This window comes from Acipenser ruthenus, chromosome 4 (assembly GCF_902713425.1).
Source record: "Acipenser ruthenus chromosome 4, fAciRut3.2 maternal haplotype, whole genome shotgun sequence".
Lineage (NCBI taxonomy): Eukaryota > Metazoa > Chordata > Actinopteri > Acipenseriformes > Acipenseridae > Acipenser > Acipenser ruthenus.
In genome coordinates this window covers 65,929,081-65,944,984 of record NC_081192.1, presented here as the reverse complement: position 1 = coordinate 65,944,984, position 15,904 = coordinate 65,929,081, and the positions used below count along the sequence as shown (strand labels likewise).

At 37.7% G+C, this 15,904-nt stretch overlaps 1 protein-coding gene and 1 long non-coding RNA gene across 4 annotated transcripts in view; one reads left to right on the top strand and one right to left on the bottom strand.

Annotated features, from left to right (window-relative positions):
* The window catches only part of LOC117969815 (uncharacterized), a 37,001-nt gene extending 35,220 nt beyond the window's left edge, over positions 1-1,781 (top strand). For all 3 annotated transcript variants that reach the window (XM_059022669.1, XM_034917779.2, XM_034917778.2), the window contains one exon: positions 114-1,781. In XM_059022669.1, coding sequence (XP_058878652.1) covers positions 114-152 — 39 coding nt within the window. In that variant the 3' untranslated portion in view covers positions 153-1,781. The remainder of the gene's footprint in view (positions 1-113) is intronic.
* A 5,612-nt stretch (positions 1,782-7,393) lies between these two features.
* Positions 7,394-13,208, bottom strand: LOC117966699 (uncharacterized). Its single transcript, XR_004661760.2, has 3 exons — positions 11,920-13,208; positions 9,352-9,461; positions 7,394-7,674 (listed from the first exon to the last, which is right to left on the bottom strand). It is a non-coding gene; the product is annotated as an uncharacterized LOC117966699 (long non-coding RNA).
* Positions 13,209-15,904: the final 2,696 nt, after the last annotated feature.

Genomic DNA, 15,904 nt, shown 5'->3' with positions numbered 1-15,904 from the left:
TTAAGTTTTCCTACTCATAGTATAGATATACAGATGTTACTGACAAGTTTATTACCCTTGAATGGTCTTTTCTCCCTATAAACCGAGTCATCACTCTTCTGGTTCTCTTTCAGGGTAGAAGAGCCCAACAAGATGTCCAGACAAGGAAGTGAAATGAAGGCTTCATATATACCAAGTGAACAGCATTTGTAGCTAATGTATTTAGTAAATAAGAAAGCAAAGACAACAAACCATGGAGTCCTTTTTAGCAATAATGTACATGATTTTTTTTAAACCAATTGTAGCTAACAAAATAATTCCATAAGTTTTGTGCACCTCCATTTGTTATGTATGCCTCAAATATCCAGTTTTGAAGCCCATGTTATTTTAAACAGGTATTTTCACTTTAAAACATAACTGGTACTACACTTGATAATTGAAACCTTTATTTTATACCCGCGCTTTCAGATAGAGTTGTACTTAGTTGGTAATTTCGCCTGGAGGGGAATATTGTCCCCACCCCTTCAATGGCTTATTTCCTGTCAATAACCAATCAGCTGTTTCCCCTATTGACTGACATGCTTTTAGCCAGTAACATTCCATGACCCAGAATACACTGCTGAGGTGAAATGGAGCAGGGGGTGCAAGGGCACTGCCATATTAAAATGCTCACCTGAAAATAGTGGTATCATCTGAAATACCCACAAGGACCTTCACACCCATCGTATAAATATCAGCCATCTGCAGTGTGGAGCTCAGAAAGAGTATACAATATTCCGTGGAGACTAGGTGACATATTTCACCTTTTAAACAAGGTTGCGTAATTGGGAAAAATTGACTGTAAAAAAGGCAAAGAACATTTTAACTTCCTTTAATCTAACATATTAACAGATATATTTTAAAATGAAAATTGCACAATTACAAAACTGCGCATTTGAGACCTATGTAGCTAATGGAAGTGATAAACAATGAACTACTCATTAATACTGGTTCTGCTGTATATAGGGGTGGAAAAAAATTCTTAAAAGTTTAAAACAAAATTTATGATTGAGTCATTAAAATGATAAAATTACACCTTCACATTTTCCCTTGGAGATTAAAATCTAAGTCAACCAAAAGGAGCAGAACTGATAAGCTATAGAGCAGTGGAAAACAATGTAATTAAATAAAGCAATCCAGCCAGCATTCTAAAATGGGGGGTCTTTGCATATTCAGTTCACGGGTACAGATCTGCGCAGTGAGTAATAACCAGTTCCAAAGTCTTATGCACATTTTCTCATGCTTGTCTCCACTTGAAGAGCAGTTATTTTATTGTTGATTGCTGTATAATGCTATCACCATAATGGCAAAATTCATATTCATTTAACATAAAACAAAATACTTATGCTGAAACAAATGCACAATAACAGTAATATGTTTCTGTATTATCATGACTTCCATAAATATTATAATTAATGTTATTAAAAACATCTTAGCATGATTGTCTATAGGAAGCACTGTGTCTACCTTGTGTTTGCACTGTCAGAAAAGCCTCACACTGTTTCTCACTCCTCCAATGATATTTAATAAAATAAATACATATTTGTACTTTATAAGGCCTACAGCTGTGGCCAAATGTATTGCATCACTTAGAATTTTAGGATTGAGATATCATTTTAAAAAATTGGCCATAGCTGTATATTACAGAACATCTTAGCTTCTTTACATGCTGTTCAAATTAATCAATAGGTATTCTAAGAAGCATATGAGATTATGAATGGCAACTGCCTGTTTTTAATATTTTAATAAATATATTATCTTTATTTTCTGTAATACAGTGCATTATAGTAAGCAATTAATATTAGAATTTGAATTAGGCCTGCATGCAGTTGTGTCAGAAATACTAAAGCAAAGGTTATGTGCTACATTATGTGCTACATTACAACTGTGGCTTTTACAATCTAAAATACCCGATCAACTTCAGTGGGTCATGACTTTTGTAGTATTTTATATGTAATCACCAGTTAACCCAATGACTATATCAGACAGTTACATTGAACAGGTAAAAATGGACAGAAACTTAAACATCACCAAGACAAATTCCTTGTGCAGAGTCCACAAGAGGGAGCCATGGCTGCTTGATGCTGCAATTTAGAATCCGAAGAATCCGACCCTTCCTCACCAACTATGCCACCCAGCTCCTGGTCCAGGTCCTGGTACTCTCCCGCCTAGACTACTGCAACTCCCTCCTGGCTGGCCTCCCTGCGTCCGCCACCCGTCCGCTCCAGCTCATCCAGAACTCTGCTGCCCGCCTGGTGTTCTCTCTGCCTCGCTTCGCCCACGCTACTCCACTACTCCGCTCGCTCCACTGGCTCCCGATCACCGCTCGCATCCAGTTCAAGACTCTTGTACTAGCCTACAGATGCCTTGACCAGACTGCACCCAGCTACCTCCAGACCCTCATCTCTCCCTACACCCCCACTCGACCTCTCCCCTCCGCCTGCACTAGAAGACTGGCTCTACCTCCGCTACGCTCCCCTGCCTCCAGAGCCCGCTCCTTCTCCACCCTTGCTCCGCAGTGGTGGAATGACCTTCCTACAGATGTCAGGACTGCCCAGTCCCTGACCACATTCCGGCGCCTCCTTAAGACTCACCTCTTCAAACAGCACCTGTAGAACTCCTCTGTCTGTATCCTGGGACACTATCACCCTTCATTTAAATGTGCTTTATTTTGCTCTAATCTGCCAAGTGTTTAACCTGTAGTACTTTGTATTTAATCATATCCTGATGTAACTATCACTATTTTATCATATCCTGATGTAACTATCACTATTATCTGCTGTATTATTGAATTGTGGTTTGTCACACTTGTACTTTGCTTGAACAAAAGTTATTGTAATTCTTGCTCTTATTGTATTACTTGTATTGTAACACTTGAAATTTATTTGCTTACGATTGTAAGTCGCCCTGGATAAGGGCGTCTGCTAAGAAATAAAAAATAATAATAATAAAAAATAATAGTGACAGCCATTTGGAGACCTCTCACTAAACCTTCTTAAAAGTAGAAATAAGATGTGCATTAATACAATGCCTTAACACATGTCTTATTTCTACAAGTAAGTTGGTATTTACTAAAGTGAATGCCTCTTTTGAAGGCGCACCCTAAGGAATTCCTTAGAATATCATAGCACGCGACTTATCTGATAAAGTGCACCTTAAGAAGGAATTCACAACCTATTAAGCAAGGAGATGAGATAGAGGAAGTGTGGAGGAGAAGATAGCAAAAATAGCCTCTATCCTGCGCATAGAAGGGACTGCCAGGGCTGATAGACACAAGCTATGTTTCTATCAAACTATGTTTTTTTTTTCTATCAACGCAGGACATTTTTACCTGGACGGGGTACGTAATTAAAACTTAATAACAACTTTCATATGCCAATCAATTGCTCTACAGCTATGGCCAAAACTTCTGCATCACCTGGAATTTTATGACTGAAACTGAAAATGATTTAACATCATGTAATCAAAGAAACTACAAAATGATATCGCAAAAGTCTACTGGAAGCCCTAATAGTAAGTAGGACAGTATTCCATGTTAGATTTCAAAATGTCACATTTTTAAATTTTTTTTGTTTTTTGTTACGTAGATGGAAAACTACAAAGCGATATATAATTCGGTATGTTAACATAACATTATTCAGCAGGTTTCACTGGACTTTATGAAGCAAATTTTTTAAATTTTTTAATTCTATAGGGTGATGCAAAACTTTTGTCCATAGCTGTAATTGCCCCCCATAATTATCAAAAATAATTATTCTTGAATCACCTTGTAATATTGTGACAGAAAGCGAATTAATCCTAGTCAACAATCTCCCTCCCGACCTGGGAGGACACGGTACAACAGGAACAGTGTGCCCTGGACTGGATGGTTTGGCATTTCATTCCAGGGTCAGTTGGAAGTCGTCGATCCAGAAAAGGGGCAGAGTCACAATACCACAAGTCATCGGCATAATGCGGTAGGTGATGTGTCAGTCATGGATTGGAGGATACGTGATTGCTCTCGCTACCGAAGGGGGCGGGACTGAGGGTATATCGGGGGATGTGGCCGAGCAATCTGTTCCTTTGTTATGGTTACGGACGGACCTGTAAAAGGAGTATAGATATAAAATAACCGTGAGTGTTTCGTGTTTTGTTTGTTTTGTTGGTCTAACTGTCATTGTTAGCCGGCTAACACTAGCCAGGAGCTGTCGCTAAAAGCCAGCACCGAACCCGGACTACACTGCACCACTGTTTCACAATTGTTGTATAGCACCACCTGCACAAAGACCACTCACTGTTTGGATAAGTGATCGTGTCTGTGTTGTGTGTTGTTATTACTGAATTATTATTTGATTTATTTGACTGAACCCCGTGGTTTAACTGAGTGATACACATTGGTGTGTAGAGCGTTATTATTATTTACCAGGAAATAAAGAGCTGTTTAACCATGAACTGTGTTGTTTCCAATCATTCCTGAGCACTACAAACCACTTTGCCACAACACCACATTCATGACTGACCCATTCAATGTCTTTGGCTGCAAGTAACCTAACTGCTTTGAAAAACAGATTGCTTATTTTGCCTCATTCTCAAGTACCTCATATTGCAAATGTGTAATGATGCATGAATGAAAGCATACTTCAATCAGCCTGGTGTTACAGTACAGGAGTTCTGGAGTAATATGTACCAGTTTGCAGATAACTACAAGCCCCTGGCTAAAGCTGCTTTTCTTTTCTTGTCCCTGTTCCCTACTATGGTGCTGTGTGAGAGGTCATTCAGTGCTCTGCACTTTCTCAAAAACAAGCACCGAAACCGCCTAACAAGCTAACCTGGAAGCTTCGCTCTTAGTTTCACAAGTTTCACCTCTGAGCCTGCAGACTTTCTATTTAAAGGACTGAACTTTTGCAAGTAGTAATCGTGTTAAGTGATCACAGGTTTAAGCAGAATCTTTTTTTTTTCATCTGAAAAGTGTGTTCTGATACTAACCCGTGCTGTTCTTTTTACTGTGCAAGTTTTGTGCAAAAAAAGTTTTCTTAAATGTCAGTTTTTTAAAGTTTCAGGTTACTGTAAAGGCCTGGTCACACGGGCGACATTTGTCGACAGCAATAAGGGGACGGCAGCTGTTGCCAACTTGTCACCTCGTGTGACCACCCTGGTCACTCAAGTCACAATCGGGATACAGATGCAGGTGGGCTTCACGCGTTCTACACACTGGCCCAACTTTCAAGGCAAATGTTATGTTTAGTGATCAACATTTTGTTTTGCTGTGATCCTATTTTGTGTTATGTGGAGAGTAATTTAAGACTATAACTATGGATCTTTTTTGTAGAATGTATGTTTGTATGCATATATACATGCATTGTAGAGTTTTAACATTACTTCCCTTGATTTAAATTCAACACTTCTCACAATATATCCGAGCATCTTGTTGGCCTTTTTTATAGCTTCCCCACATTGTCTAGATGAAGACATTTCTGAGTCAACATAAACTCCTAGGTCTTTTTCATAGTTCCCCTTCTTCAATTTCAGTATCTCCCATATGATATTTATAATGCACATTTGTATTGCCTGCGTGCAGTACCTTACACTTTTCTCTATTAATTGTAATTTTACCATGTGTCTGCCCAATTCTGAACGCTGTCTAGATCATTTTGAATGACCTTTGCTGCTGCAACAGTGTTTGCCATTCCTCCTATTTTTGTGTCGTCTGCAAATTTAACGAGTTTGCTTACTATACAAGAATCTAAATCAATAATGTAGATTAGGAATAGCAGAGGACCTAATACTGATACCCGTGGTACACCACTGGTTACCTCACTCCATTTTGAGGTTTCTCCTCTAATCAGTACTTTCTGTTTTCTACATGTTAACCACTCCCTAATCCATGTGCATGCATTTCCTTGAATCCCTACTGCGTTCAGTTTGAGAATTAATCTTTTATGCGGGACTTTGTCAAAAGCTTTCTGGAAATCTAAATAAACCATGTTGTATGCTTTGCAGTTATCCATTTTCAATGTTGCATCCTCAAAAAAGTCAAGTAGGTTAGTTAGACACGATCTCCCTTTCCTAAAACCATGCTGACTGTCTCCCAGGATATTTTTACCATATAGGTAATTTTCCATTTTGGATCTTATTATAGTTTCCATAAGTTTACATATAATAGAAGTCAGGCTTATTGGTCTGTAGTTACCTGGTTCGGTTTTGTCTCCCTTTTTGTGGATCGGTATTACGTTTTCTATTTTCCAGTCTGTCTGTTTAACTTCAATACATTAGTAATATACTTTTGCTTAGGTATTGCATTAATGTATATACATTTAATATGATTGATCAACCTACTAAGTTTGATTTGTTGTCATAGCAATAATAATAAAAAAGAAAATCTAGCAGAAGACCTGACTTTTGTTTCCAGATTATTAAAAAAAAACACAGGTCTATTCCACCAGGCTGCGCATATGAGTACCTGTACTTTTTTGTTTTGCGAATTTCACCCCTGCAGCTAATCATATTTGATTAATAACATGGCAATGTGGACGCATGATTTGGAAGTGAAGCTAATAGATTATTTTGCTTTTTTTATAGGTTTGAGAAATAATTACATATAAGAAAATAAAAGGTTCCTGTGGAGGCCATCTGTTACTTTGTGTTTCCTTTGTTTAAATTAAAAAAAAAAAAAAAGTTTTTACAGTAAAAGAAAACAACAGACAATATATATATATATATATATATATATATATATATATATATATATATATATATATATATATATATATATATATTTATATATATATATTTATATATACAGTATATATATATATGTTTTGCTCATGAGATAAAAAATGAAAAGGTTATAATGGTTGCGTTTTTGTAACAAATGATTGTCACCACCTTTTTAAAAAAAAAAATGCCATAAGATTTGTTTTTTGTGCAAGTTTAAAAACAAATGATACAATAATAGTTCTTCATGTCTCATAACCCAGGGCCGAACCCAAAACTTTCTTTTTTTTCTACTCAACTCCTCTAACGTTGCTATTAAAGCAGCGACAACATCCTTCCTTCTCAGCATGTTTACGTCTCGTGGCAAAAACGTGCCTTATGATTGGTTTGCATTACGTTGTTGCCTGTGTGTTACCAGCTTGTCTCACGAGTAACCACCGCAAACTTCAAGGGAACACACTGGCAGCAAATGTGTTCCTCTTGTTGCCATCAACAAAAGTCGCCCGTGTGACCAGGCCTTTAGTTTTAGTTTGTTTCTTTGTTGCTGTATTTCTGGGTCAGGCAGTAATTCTGGGTTTGTTTCCATATTTTTATGGCCTTGTTTAACAAGGTGTGGCAAAGTGGGTACAGGTGCAGGAGTGATGCAGTGCGTGAATGAAACAGACAGAGATTATAATCCGGTTTGGAAAGGAGTTTTATTTTGTTTTCCAAGTCTGGCGACCAAACAATAATCCCCCGGCAATACACACCAATGTGTACTGCACAGGATAAATAACAACAGGATTGCAGTCCCAAATAATAAACAATAATATCCGCCCCACAATGATACAAACACGGTCACCAGTCCTGGGTGCGTGCAGTAGTGCTCGTGGTGGGTGATACAGTTTATTTCGTGACAGTGGTGGAGTGTTGTTCCGGGTTTGTGCTGGCCCAAGGCGACAGCTCCGGAAACATGTTAGCTGTCTGGTGATTCACAAACAAGACAATTACTAACAGACAGAACAAAACAAACAAAACACTCATGAAACTGCTATGTTCTCTGGGGTCTCTCACAGTCCTTCTAGGTTAAAATAAAAAAACAATACGAAGGAACAGATTGCGATTCTCTGTCCTCTTTTATACTGTCACATGTGACCCCTTGGTAAATGAGTGCAACCACCTCTCCAATCTGCGGCTGCCACGTTGTTTCCCTTCCGGATCAATGCATTCTTGCAACGGAGTCTCGCCTTCATCCAGACTGGCCGACTTCCCGACCCTGGGAAAGAACTCTCAGACCAGCCCGTCCAAAGAACTCTGTTCTCACTGCTTAGCGCCCTCACAGGGCGGAAGGGAGATTTACAACCAAGAATCATTGTATTTCTGTCACGTATCCCACCGCTCAGAGTGGAGGAGAAGAAACACTCGGCTGAATCTATCTTTCCCATTAGCATATTTTTACTCAGATGCAGTATCGGGTGTTCTACTCCATCTACCTTTTGGAACAAGACAGCACCCAAACCCACATCTGACGATCGGTGTGGAGGATGAATCTCTTGGTGTCAGGTGTAATAAGGGTGGGGGCCTGGCACAGTTTACACTTAATAGTATCAAACGCCCCCTGACGCCAGCTGACCACTTAATTAAATTTGGTTAAATTTTGGTGAGGTCAACTAAAGGGTTAACCATGGGGGCATACTCAGGGATAAAGCGGGGGTAATAACTGGCTAATCCCAGTAGTGACATCACCTGAGTCTTGTTATTGTTAGAGGACCTTGGAATTAAGATCCAGTAGAGGGACTGTTGTAATTTAGCTTTATTACAGAAATGATTGAAAACTATTTAGATGTGCATATGCCTACATATTCTTTATTTTTCAGCCGATTAACTAAGTATATTTAAGAAAAGGAAGCCACCAAAGAAAATTGCTTGAGAACCACTACTTTAGTGAACGAGGCCCTTTATATACAGCAACTTTATGTTGTGTTATTAAAACAGTAACAGTATATGGGAAACCAATAAATACAGTGTCCCTGTTTGTGGATACTACTGTTGTAATGCTTTTCTATTACATGCATTTCAAGTGTTGTTTTATAAAATGGTTATATTATCAGAAGAAGATTGTGACTAATATCATCCTTTCCAAGTGAACACCATGCATGTGAATGCTTTTGTTCACTTTTAGCCTTTTAGGGAGTGAGCCTTGGAAACTACTTTGACATAACAGCATAAAACATTCTGAAAAACAGCAGAACATATTGAAGTTAAGTAAATTAATTCTGTTGGCTGTTATGACAAAGGAGTAATGGATGCAAATGCGATGACTAAAAACGACAACATGAATTACAGTACATGTCGCACGGTATAAGTGAAGAATAAGGGAGAGTTGCCAGCTAGGAATTACAAATCAAGCATATGCATTACCATACTATAAATTAATACTTCTGTAGTGTCAGCAGTTGGGTTTCTTCAAACCCAAGGGATGTTAGGCAAATTAAACCTGAACATTTCTCAAATGTCTTGGACATAATGAGAGAGTTTACAAGAAAACCCATACATACAAAGACAGTGACCTGCAGGGACACCCCCACTGATATAAAACATGCTGGTGCGATACCTTGAATTATCATGTCCTGGTTCATGTGCAGAGAGTATTTTACTTACATCTGTGCAACAGGGAAATTTTGAGACACTCCACCTCCTCCATGAACTTGAATTGCGTTGTCGACCACCTTACAGGCCATTCCAGCAGCTGCCACCTTGATCATTGCAATCTGCATGAGAGGTTGGGATACTGTTAGCGTACTGGACTCAATCAAGAAAATAAATGATCAAATAAAGCACATTGTTTCAGTATTATTATTATTATTTTTTTAGGATTACCAAAAGATTTTCAAAGAACCTTCTTTGTGCATAATATTTTTTTATAAAACAAATTGATTTGTGCTATTATCTAGTTGCAGTCCCCTTTTTGCAAAATGTCTACACTGCCTGTTTTTGTTTGCAAAATAAAATAATCTAAAATATCACTGCCTTTTAATGTAAAACACTGCTTCCTCTCGAGGGATAGTTATCTAATGTTCACCAAGTAGAGACTTCATAACCAGCAGTATTTAAACTTGGGGGTGTGGTAAGGTTTCTGCTCCCCGTGGAGCAAGGTTATGTGGGACTGTATCAATTCAAATCTTAATTCCAGTTAGATCGGATTTCAAAGGGTGCCTGTTAAGATATTACCTTGACCAGTGTTTTGAACAGGCAGGAAATATGTGATGTGATATCTAAAGGGTTAAAAACGATTGTGTGGTGTTGTTAATACTGTGCGTTATCGTGTGGTGTTCTGAGCACAGCACATTCATCACATTCTGGTGAGAGCTTCTAGAGATGCATTTCTCAAAAGATAGGGCGCTGTTATGTCTAGTTTGAGGCAAAGCTGCTAGTTAAAAACAACCCCTTATAAGGGAATCTTCATCTTTGAGAAAGTTCTAGAAAGTTCTATAATCATGACGTGTTAACTTGCCTATTTGTTGCTATGCTAATCAAGTATAAATATTGTGCTACCTTATCAATAATCGAGAGAGAGAGTGTGTTCCAATGACTGCTGCTGCTCTTCCCTTGCGCATTGTATTAAAGCTTCTTGAAACTGCAATCGAGTGGAGTCATCAGTCATTTCATATTAAACTGGATTTTACAGACTACAGTTTCTCAACCTTTTTAAAGCCAGGGACTGGCACAGTGTCTTCCTAAACCCTTGCGAACCACTTGTAAAGCCTTTACCTCTGCAATGTATTCATTACAGGCATTTTTTTTTTTTTTTTTTTTTTTTTAAGCGTTTTAACCCAGAGCAAAGTTTACAAAAATCATATTTTGAAAAACTAGAAAAAAAATCCAAGGTGGTTTATATAAGTGCACCTAAGTTGTTTCTTAGTGATTTTGTAAAATTTTGTAAAAGATATTTCTCCCTTTCATAGAACAGTTGATAAAATGATTAAGCATTACTATATAGATATAAGTATGCGGTGTCAGTAATTTTTTGGTCTCAATGAAATCCAGGGACTGGTGTTTTAAATATAATTGTCACTACACACTGGAAATCATATGTTATATTTGGACATCAGAAGAAAAACAGATTTACCCCTAGTCAAGAAAATTTATATTTTAATCTATATAGCAGCCTATGTTATGCATGCATATTTGTGTGCCTTCTATTTTTTATTTTTTTTTTATCATTCAAAGCTGTTCAGTATAGTGATAACAATGTCAAATGTTTCTCAGAAAACAGATGCATATTTTCAGCTGCAGAATTCTCTCATCAGGCAACTATTATGAATAGGTGTTTATTTTACAAGTTGGATCAAGTCTGTTTTTATTTGTGCTGGGTTTTTTTTTGGAGTAATTGTAAGGCAATGCTAAGCTGACAATGTCACTGGAATTCTACTGAGGTAAACAAGACAGTACATGTGTGAAACAGGCGGAAATCTTTGATTTAATAAGCATTTTATTTCAGTTTGGCATCATATGCATGCAGGATATTATATTACAGCTTTGCATTACTTGTACAGTATGGGTCATATGATTCAGATACTAACCAGTTCCTGTCTTTTGTTCAACCTCCTTATATTTGTTGCCCATTAAATACCTAAGTCAGATTAAAGATTTTCAAACAGGTTAACTGTCTCATGAATATGGTCTCCACCTCGAAAATGGGATGGCTATTTAAGGTTCTGATAGCAATTGGATATTCCATGTCAACTGGTACAAATGGGGGGCTGGATTATAGTTATGTTGGGGTCAATGGAAACATGTGGCATTTGGTTTCATTTTTATTATGAAACGAGTCAAACAATGATGACAGTATTAGTCACGGAATATATCTTTGTTGAGGTAAACATAAGTCTGTGTAGTCTACCACCCAGTCTGCAACTGAAAGAGTACAAGTTCCTTTATTTCCAGCCCATATTTCAGTCATAGTATACTACCTTGTTATTTTACCCTATACCCTATTTCACACTTGAATATACCGAATTTGACCAGCATTGCCCTAAACACATTTACATTTACAAACCAAATTTGTGAACTGGTAGTATTAAAATGCATGTCTGTGATTCTCTAAAAAACTATATCCACTGTTTCTTAGGTGATTTCTGTCTGCTTCTTTACAGAGTAAAGCAGTTTAATGAACGTGTAATGCAAAGCACTCAAGTATTAAGGACAGAGGTACCTTAACACACTTACATGCTGGTAGAGTTTCCTTCCGAAGGTCTCTCTAAAGGCCGCACGCTGGTACAATATTTCCAGAGCTCGCTCAGCCAGCCCTATTGTTCTCATACAGTGGTGAAGTTGGCCTGGTCCAAGTCGACCTTGTGCAGTCAAATCCTCTTCTGTCACCGAAGGAAACAGTTGTATCAGCAAATGAAAAAGGATACTCCTTTGTGGTTTCTTTTATAACATTTAAGCTTGGCTATGAATTGAAACCTGTTTGTCACTGGAATGCAGCACTTGAAAAGTGTTAAACTCTGATAAAACTGTCCTTGTGTTTGACCCTCCTGGATTAAAATGGCTTTGTACATCAGAGGATATTTCTTTTTATTTTTACCCACAAGTTAAATTCATAGGTTAAGATCACACAATTCATTAAATCTAAGAAATGCAATGGTGATGCAATTTCAGCAGTCTTCACAGAGGGAGAATGGCCAAGGGGTTGGTCCCCAGAGGATTCCTCCTAAATAGGGTACACGATCCCCTGGGCATTGTGGCCTTACTTTTTCATCCTTGACCCTTCATGTAAAGGTGATGATTTTTACACCATCCTGCCAATTTGATTTTAACTTTTGTTCAATAACTTTCTGCCAAATAAAAGGTAATGTATGAAACTAAAAAGCTCTGTAGTCATCGAAGGTTAAAATGAACTTGAGATTATATTTGGCTGCTATTCTGATTGGTTGGGAATCTCTTTTTGCAAAATTTTAGTTCTTTGGGACAATTTACATGTGTTATATTAAAAAAATATTAACAATTTACATGTATTATATGTGATATACCTCTCAGAAACATTAAAAACTCGTAGAATATCTAAATTCAAGACATGCAGGAAAAACATGTGGTACTCCACTTAGGTCTTACAATCACAATGTTTATGTTAGTTCAATGAGTCAGTGGTTCGCCTCTTTCAAAATATTTATTTTATTATATTGCTATCCTTAACGTTTTGTTTATATATCAAATAACACAGAGGCAAAGGCAACAGATGTTCTTGAAAATACTTACCTAAAAAAACTGTACACTGTACTTACGTAAGATAAAGGCACATGCACATCTTCAAAATGTATCTCAAAGTGACCACCATGACCACCTTCATTGCAAAACACAAACAGTACATCTGCATTGTCAGGGGTTAAGTCAGATTGTACATGTTTGATGTTCATTAAGATGAAAGGCATTAGCAGTAATGAAAAACTGAGAATATGGGTGTCCAAGGTCAAGTATTACTGAGGAGCAGTCATTACTGTCAGTAGTAAGGATAGCCCCAGAGGATCCTTACAAAAGAGAAACCTTTGAATATTAATAAATCAGCTGTCATTTTGATGAGAGGGTTGATATTTCTAAATTGACCTTGATGAATGGGTACCTTTATAAATGCCACCATAAATTAAAACATGTACGTGTATAGTAGCTGGTATTGTTTGATAGAATAATAAAAAAAAAAATCCAAAAAACATTATCAGTATAAATGTTCATTCACTTGGGCCTTGACCTTTGTGGAAGCCTCTTGGCTCTGCCTGCCTCATGTTTCAAATATCAAATGCCTGTCACCATTTATAGTGGAATGGGTTTTCTACCTTCGTCCTTTTTATTATATAGTTTTTTAAAAAAAACATGAATATAACTATGTCACAAAGACGGCCGGAGTGGGTGGCGTCAGACCAGAAGCAGGAAATAAACAGACAGAGACTTGGAGTTTGGTGGAGCTGAGCGAATGGTTTCGCTCAGCATTTAATAAAACAGCACAGAAAATAAAAGGTTTGAAACAACAAAAACACAGGACACGGCACTTGAGGCCAAAATAAATAGACAAACAAAACGAACTAAACAGTGCACAGACAGACGAACACAACACGGTGAGCAGATTTTACTACTACTTATTATTATTTTTCCTAACATTTACCTCCGCTCCTCACCCGTTCTCCACTCACCGAACACCTAACCCTGAGTGAATGAAAATGTGTCTATATATACTGTTGTGCTGGGATTCAATTACTAATTAATTATTCACTTGAATCCCAGCACGTGAATTAATTCTGTGCAACCCCGTGCTCACATATACATTTAACCAGCACGTGAAGTGATTTGTGCCCTCCTCGTGCCTAAATATAAATCTACATTTTAACTCACACGTGAAACACAGACCCGTTTATATCCCGTGTACCAATGACTATACACCAACATTAACACACGCAACATACAACACATAATAAGCACACAGGGGCGGGGCACATTGCCACAAACTACCATATTCCTTCGAATTTAAGACGCCTTCAAATTTAATACGCAGACCAAATTTCCCACCCTCAATTTGAGGAAAAAATAAAACATCAAATAAATATGCATTTACAAAGATACCTCAATTACACATATGGAGGCAGTTTTCGGCCATCTGCTATCACACAGAGCATTACAGTTATGTGCTGCTTCTCATTTCCAATTGTGAATACTCCCAGTTTGTAAACTGTGCTACAATAGTCTCCACGTATAGGAACCTCTCACTAGAACACTTCGCCTAAGAGAACACCCTTGTTGTAAAACTGATGTTTCCCGTTTAAATGCTCCGCCTAAAGGAACAGGAACTTTGCTTAAAAGAACACCTTTTTGGCACCGATAGTGATTCGTTCACAACTGATACAGTACTGTTTTGTAACCTGATAACTCATCATCATCAAACTTAAATTCTAATGGTTTATTCATTCTTTACGTGCGTGACTTGTTATTATGAGTGTTTTGTAAATCTTTCCAGAACCGCCCTCATATCATTGTCTCGTTTTGTATTCTGATTTCCATGAGTGTGCCTCATCGCTACAAAATGGCATGTTAACAAACCGCAAAATGTGCTGCTGTTTCTGTTGTTACCAAAAGTTGGAAATTGTAAATAATGTTGTGCATGTCTTAAATATTGCTCCTGTACATGTATTCAAAATTAATTTAGAGCTGCTGCTGCATTTTTAACGTGTGTAGGGGTGCTGTGTTAATTTAATTTGACAATTTGTTTCTTAACGTTAGTTTGTCTGTGTGGCAAAGTGCCCGCCCCTGTGTGTATTTTGTGTGTTATGTGTTGTATGTATGGTGCGTATGTTAATGTTGGTGTATAGATTGGTACACGGGATATAAACGGGTCTGTGTTTCACGTGTATTTAAAAAGTGTAGATTTGTATTTAGGCACGAGGAGGGCACAAATCACTTCACGTGCTGGTTAAATGTAATATGTGAGCACGGGGTTGCACAGAATTAATTCACGTGCTGGGATTCAAGTGAATAATTAATTAGTAATTGAATCCCAGCACAACAGTATAAATAGGCACATTTTTAGTCACTCGGGGTTGGGTGTTCGGAAGAGGAGAACGGGTGAGAGAGAGAGGAGTGATTAGAAGTAAAATCGTAAACGTAAAGTGTTTGTTCTCACCGTGTCTGTTTGTCTGTCCGTGCACCGTTTGTTTAGTGTTAGTCGTTTTGTATGTCTGTTTATTTTGGCGCAAGTGCCGTGTCCTGTTTTGTGCTGTTTTCAAACCTTTTATTTGTTAATAAACGCTGAGTGCAGCCATTGCACTCAGCTCATCATCACCACCGTCTCTGTCTGTGTTTGAATTCCTTTCTGGTCTGACGCAACCCACTCTGGCCGTCTTTGTGACAGTCTGTTACTTTATTGTTATAGTTTATTGACATACACTTGCCTATTGCTTTTCTCTTACTTATTCAGTTTATTTCATATGTTGATACACGTGCGTCATGACAAGTAATACATATTTATTTGTTTCTTGATTCATAATGTCTGATGGTCAACTCTGTCTTAAAGAACACTTCGGCTAAGAGAACACTTTGCTTGCTTCCAGAGGGGTGTTCTCTTACCTGGAGACAAGTGTATTGTTTGGCATGTCGAAAAATACGGGGGTCTGATCAGTCTCATTATTTCCGATCTGTCCAAGCTGGTACTGTTTGTTAGAGCTGATCC